This window comes from Sinocyclocheilus grahami, unplaced genomic scaffold (assembly GCF_001515645.1).
Source record: "Sinocyclocheilus grahami isolate Dianchi unplaced genomic scaffold, SAMN03320097.WGS_v1.1 scaffold119.1, whole genome shotgun sequence".
Taxonomy (NCBI): Eukaryota; Metazoa; Chordata; class Actinopteri; order Cypriniformes; family Cyprinidae; genus Sinocyclocheilus; species Sinocyclocheilus grahami.
In genome coordinates, this window is record NW_015505298.1 from 548879 (window position 1) to 555527 (window position 6649).

A 6649-nucleotide genomic window follows, 5' to 3' on the forward strand; every position below is an offset into this window, starting at 1 on the left:
AGTATGTTTTACCTTGAAATTTTAGTTTCAACATCATTCTGATGGTAATATCATCTCTGATTTAAATAAGACGAATAGCTAGCTGCTTTACGGCAGCAACAAATGTATGTGTCCAGCTATCCACTCTAATTACGACAGTGATATACATTTACCCCAGTGAATTTTACTCACTTTGGTATCAGTGAATTCTACTCAGCAACGAACGTATTAGAAAACCCATGATTTTGTGAACCTATGCGCTTATTGCTCCGATTTTAGTTAGGATCATAAGGGTTAACATCCAGGGGTTAACAGTGCCTATAGTCCACCTGCACACAGCTTGTCAAATCTCATCCTTACACTACACTCATCCACTAAACCTCCAATTCATCTCATTGCATTAAAGGATTTGCCTTCTGTTCCCTCCATTTGGTCCAAACCAATCAAGGTCACTGGAGCTGGAAAAAGATGCATGCCCAGCAAAGCACAAGAGCATCCAAATTTGCCTTTATGTCTGTTATTTACTATCTACTATTACTATTTGTTTTGTTTTTAATTTGTTTGCTTTTTTATTGATCTCTTTGACAATAACTCCAAGATTTCTGGTAACCTGTAGGCCATTCAGAAGATCTGCACCATTCTGAGTCAGGTAATCCTGGAGCAGGAGCCTGCTGACGGCCATTACAAGGAAATGTCTATATGACATCAAACCGAGCTCCATCATATTAGACATAATATCCAACTTAATAAACTCTGTTGAAATTACAGCCTGTCATGGTGCTGTATACCATTTATATTTCTTTATGAGCAGAGATGTAAAGACACGTTTGATTCCTAATGTAGTTCTCACTCATCAATGGGGCCCTCAGGGTGTGTGATGGTGAGGGCAGGTGTGCCATCAGTCCTGGCAGCATATCACATGTTCAGGCTCATCCCTATAGAAAGCCGCAGGTACCGCATATATAAAGCCCTTCCTTACCTTTCCCATTTCACGTATGTTCCACACTGAAGTCACCAAAAGGCAAGTTGAGAAACATTGCGAGCAGTCACCTAGAATGCCTTTAGGGGAAAAAAATCAAATGATGTTTCCTGTCAACGGGTGCAAAGATGAGTGACATTCACACAAATACACTTACAAGTATACTACTAGTACACTGATATTTGTGTACTTACTACATAAAGTATACTTAAAATATATACTTGAATTTTACTTAAGTATACTTAATAAAATAAACTTGAAGTATACTGCTTTTTGGTAAGGGTGATTGGCCGTCAATGTTTTTATCGTTTATCAGCTGGGAAAAAGCCGTTCTGAAAGTGATTCTAATGATATCTTTTCTCTGTGTCGTTGTCGTTACTTGAATTTTACTTAAGTATACTTAATAAAATAAACTTGAAGTATACTGCTTTTTGGTAAGGGTGATTGGCCGTCAATGTTTTTATCGTTTATCAGCTGGGAAAAAGCCGTTCTGAAAGTGATTCTAATGATATCTTTTCTCTGTGTCGTTGTCGTTATCGTCATAGCTATGCTGTGTCACTATTTTCATAGAAATAGAATGGTATAGTTATAGTTATCGTTATACTCTTCCTTGGTGAGAACAGCTAAAACTACTGTATGTAGTATGTTTTACCTTGAAATTTTAGTTTCAACATCATTCTGATGGTAATATCATCTCTGATTTAAATAAGACGAATAGCTAGCTGCTTTACGGCAGCAACAAATGTATGTGTCCAGCTATCCACTCTAATTACGACAGTGATATACATTTACCCCAGTGAATTTTACTCACTTTGGTATCAGTGAATTCTACTCAGCAACGAACGTATTAGAAAACCCATGATTTTGTGAACCTATGCGCTTATTGCTCCGATTTTAGTTAGGATCATAAGGGTTAACATCCAGGGGTTAACAGTGCCTATAGTCCACCTGCACACAGCTTGTCAAATCTCATCCTTACACTACACTCATCCACTAAACCTCCAATTCATCTCATTGCATTAAAGGATTTGCCTTCTGTTCCCTCCATTTGGTCCAAACCAATCAAGGTCACTGGAGCTGGAAAAAGATGCATGCCCAGCAAAGCACAAGAGCATCCAAATTTGCCTTTATGTCTGTTATTTACTATCTACTATTACTATTTGTTTTGTTTTTAATTTGTTTGCTTTTTTATTGATCTCTTTGACAATAACTCCAAGATTTCTGGTAACCTGTAGGCCATTCAGAAGATCTGCACCATTCTGAGTCAGGTAATCCTGGAGCAGGAGCCTGCTGACGGCCATTACAAGGAAATGTCTATATGACATCAAACCGAGCTCCATCATATTAGACATAATATCCAACTTAATAAACTCTGTTGAAATTACAGCCTGTCATGGTGCTGTATACCATTTATATTTCTTTATGAGCAGAGATGTAAAGACACGTTTGATTCCTAATGTAGTTCTCACTCATCAATGGGGCCCTCAGGGTGTGTGATGGTGAGGGCAGGTGTGCCATCAGTCCTGGCAGCATATCACATGTTCAGGCTCATCCCTATAGAAAGCCGCAGGTACCGCATAAATAGAGCCCTTCCTTACCTTTCCCATATCACGTATGTTCCACACTGAAGTCACCAAAAAGCGAGTTGAGAAACATTGCGAGCACAGTCACCTAGAATGCCTTTAGGGGAAAAAATTAAATGATGTTTCCTGTCAACGGGTGCAAAGATGAGTGACATTCACACAAACAAACACTTTAGACTGGAGGCTCTACCATGAGAGTTTTACAGTACGTTGTTACTAAAACACACAGGGCTTAACATTTAAAGTGGTTGAAAATATCTTCAATAAAATCAAACAAAGATCTCTCGAGTCAAACACCCATCTTTAGTTAAAACAATGGTTACATTTATAAAGGATGAAAGACAGCAGCTAAAATGAGAATGCCTCTGGCAAACTTACAGTGCTCTTTTCCCACTGTGTGACAAATTGATAGCAAGGGTGGAGCAAAAGAATAAACGAGGGAGAGACACACTTTTGATTACACAATTTGACACAAAGACAGAATTTATGTTAAATAAACATTGAGCTATTCAAAATTTATTATTTTATTATTAGCTCAAGAATTTTGTTATATACGATTCAATCAAACGTACATTCACAAAAGATTATCTTCGTGTTTATGGCAATGTTGGATTATGAATGTGATTATCAAATTTTCAAAGATTTGTTTAATTTACCCAAATTTTGAAAGATGAACCTGGTACAGCATGTACGTCAGGTAAATTTACTAGAAATTTCTCTTCACCAATTTCTTCAGTATCTATTCAGTATATAACAATAAAAGCAAATATCTTGTATGAAATACTCATGACAACACATGAAGAATATATTGAAAAACCATTCATAAAGGTCAAGTGTTTGTATCTGTCACTGCAATCTGTCTGTTAAGAGGAGCTGAACTGAATAGCTGTCATTACCTTGGTTTTATCAAATGCCAAAGTGCACTTAAAAGACGAATCGTCATCTTTCTCTCTCTCTTTCTCTCTGTCACTGCAACATGATCTCATAGATATTATCAGAGGTGCTGAAGGTCCCACAAAGAAAAGAAAAAAAAGATTTTTTCTCATGGCACTCCCACGTTAGGACAATGTCATGTAAATTTTACTGCTAACTTTTTAATGACTTGACACCGAAGGTTATTTTGAAAGCAGTTTCTAAGTGCATGTCACTGAGGTGCATTAGAGATTTTTACTAGATTTCACCTCTTTTTATCTCTGATAATTCTTCAGAGAAAAATCCTCAGCTTACATTTAAACTCACACAAATTTTTTTAACAAAGTATAAAGTGAAATTTTACCATAATTTCAAGCTGTTAACCGCTGATCGTGTTTTTAAAAATAAAACCGGTATTGCTAACTTACCATTCCATAAAACAGAGAATCAGAAACAAATTATTGATTCTATATACAGTTAAATACACATGTAAATAAATAAATAAGGTATCTTAAACATTGTAGTACAAAGTAAATTACTTATACACATCAAGTAGTAGATTAGTTTGAAATTGGATTTCACAAAGAGTAATTTATCTTTTTAAATTCCTGTGAGCAAGTGAAAACGACTTATCATATCAACCTGCGGAAAAAAATTAATCCTATTTGAGAGGTTAAACCAGGTGCACCTCTTCAAAATGATTTCATGCTCAAACGCTTTTTCAGTCCTGTTATTACTTGAATCATGATCTAGCATGAATGTAAATAAATAAATAAATAATATTAGTACTATTTGCTGCTTCCCAATGATTACAGAATTGGTTCACTAATACATCCCAATGGGTTTGTACTTTACCTGACACAATGTGCTAGTAGAAAATTCTGATATTTTCTGTTATTTGATTCAAAATAATATAAAATATAATATAATAATATGTTTGTTATGCATCAAACACTATAAAGATTATTTACAAAATAAATGGCAAAAGTTTTTATTTAGATGCATCACTCTGTTATACTTAGAATGGCATCAGTTTCATATCAGTTTCAAATGAGTAACAAAAAGAGATGGTCCTCACTGCAGAACACAAGATCCAGGGGGCGTGGTTGGATCCAAATCCAACTCCTCCTATCTTACATAAACCTACCCGTCTCCACCCCCTGATCCCTAAACCCACCCATGTCCACCCCTAAACCTACCTATCTCCACCCCCTAGATCTGGATCCAACCACGCCCCCTGGATCTTTTGTTCTGCGGTGAGGGGCTACTGAACAAAAGGGGGCGACAGCAGCACAGCAAACTGCATGAAGACACAGCGGCTTCCGTAAACCACTTTCTGTCAGCTGATCGCGGTTGCTTCTTGTTCAGACTAAGTTATGTTAACACTCTTGTGTCGTGCAGCTTTGTAGTCAGTGTGATTTAGGCTTTGGGACTCTAAACGCTTTAAATCATGGATGATTCAGACACCAGCGCTATTCTTGCGGAGGACCTAGAGTCGAGTGACTCCAGCATAGTCTGTTGTTGTTTTAAGGTGCCACAAAGCAAACGTCCACCGCCGTGTTCATGTCCGTTTTCCGTGACTGTGGAGCCCGTTATGTTCCTTTCCATGTTCTCCATAGTTCTCCAGTGGCCTTTGAGCACGCAGTACCTGTGGGATCGTATCAGTGAAGATGTGGGTTACAATGGAACTAAAGGTGGAGGATGTAATGCATCTACAGTCCACGACCCCCTGCAGAAGGTAACAGATACTTGACACTTTTAGTAAAAAAAAAATCTGTTTTTATTCAGAAATAAGCCGTTTCTTTTAGTAAATCAAAAGCAATCTGCGTGACCAGTGAAGCACGATTCCCAAACGAATGACAATTTGAAGCGACATAAAAATTGATTAAAATGCAACCAAATTTATTACATTGTAAAACTTCTCACAGAAGTAGGCTCTATGTCTCAAATAGCCTACTAAAAAGCTACATTATACTTTTCCAAAAGAGAAATCAAACTTTAAAGGAGATCTCAAAAGAGAACAGAAATTATGGTTTTATTTGTCATTTGTTTCCCTCATCTAGAAAGTGGAGACTCTGACTGCACACTGGAACCTGTACATCAATTTGGGCGGATTTCTAGTTGGGTTGATCATGGTGACCCTGCTGGGCTCATGGAGTGACCGTGCGGGTCGGCGTCTTGTTCTGATCATCCCTTCCCTTGGCCTGGCTGTTCAGGCATCTGTGTATTTGATTGTAATGTACCTGAAGCTGCCTGTGTTCTGGTTTCTCATTGGGAGAATCTGCAGTGGCCTGTCTGGGGACTTCAATGCCATTTTGGCCGGTTGCTTTGCGTATGTGGCCGACACAAGTGGCAGAGGGTCTCGCACTTTTCGTGTAGCGATAATAGAGGCTTGTCTCGGAGTGGCTGGCATATTTGCAAGCGTCATTGGAGGACAGTGGCGACGGGCACAAGGGTATTTTAACATTTTAATATTTCCGAGAATAAAGATTTAAAAAATCATGTCATGTTTTCCTCCAGGTATATCAATCCATTCTGGCTAGTACTGGCCACAAATCTTGCAGCAGCGCTCTACGCATACCTGTTTGTGCCTGAAACAGTCACCCCTGACCCTGAGGCAAAGCTCCTCTCTACCAGGCACCACCGGGCCATCTTCCACCTCTATTCTTCTGATGCACCACAGGGACGCCGGACTAAACTGTGGCTCTACACTATCTGCTTCTTTTTGGTGGTGTGTGTACATTTCGGCTGCAGTGACCTTTATGTGCTCTATGAGTTGAGCGCTCCGCTCTGCTGGGGTCCAGAGCTGATCGGTTATGGCTCTGCGGCCAAAAATCTGGCCTACCTCACTAGCTTGATGGGGCTCAGGGCCATGCAATGCTGTATGAAGGACTCCTGGGTGGCTTTGGTGGGCCTTACCTCTAACATAGTGGGATTAATTGCGATTTCGTTCGCTAACACCACAGCTCTGATGTTCACCGGTAAGACCTCTGATATATACAATTTGTACGCTATCGTTCAAAAGTTTAGGGCCGTAAGATTTTTTTAAATTGTGTTTGAAAGAAGTCTTTTAAGCTTAACAAGGCTGCATTTATTTGATCAAAAACACAAACTAATATTGTGAAATATATTTATACATTTAAAGTAGCTGTTTTCTATTTTAATATATATATATATATATATATATATATATATA

General features: G+C 38.4%; 1 protein-coding gene across 1 annotated transcript in view; it reads left to right on the forward strand.

Moving 5' to 3' along the window:
• The first annotated feature begins 4739 nt into the window (after positions 1 to 4739).
• LOC107589753 (proton-coupled folate transporter-like) overlaps positions 4740 to 6649 on the forward strand; it is a 3842-nt gene continuing 1932 nt past the window's right edge. The window contains exons 1-3 of the mRNA XM_016278275.1: positions 4740 to 5191; positions 5517 to 5908; positions 5974 to 6434. Of these exons, the coding sequence (XP_016133761.1) occupies positions 4904 to 5191; positions 5517 to 5908; positions 5974 to 6434 (1141 nt within the window). The 5' untranslated portion in view covers positions 4740 to 4903. The remainder of the gene's footprint in view (positions 5192 to 5516; positions 5909 to 5973; positions 6435 to 6649) is intronic.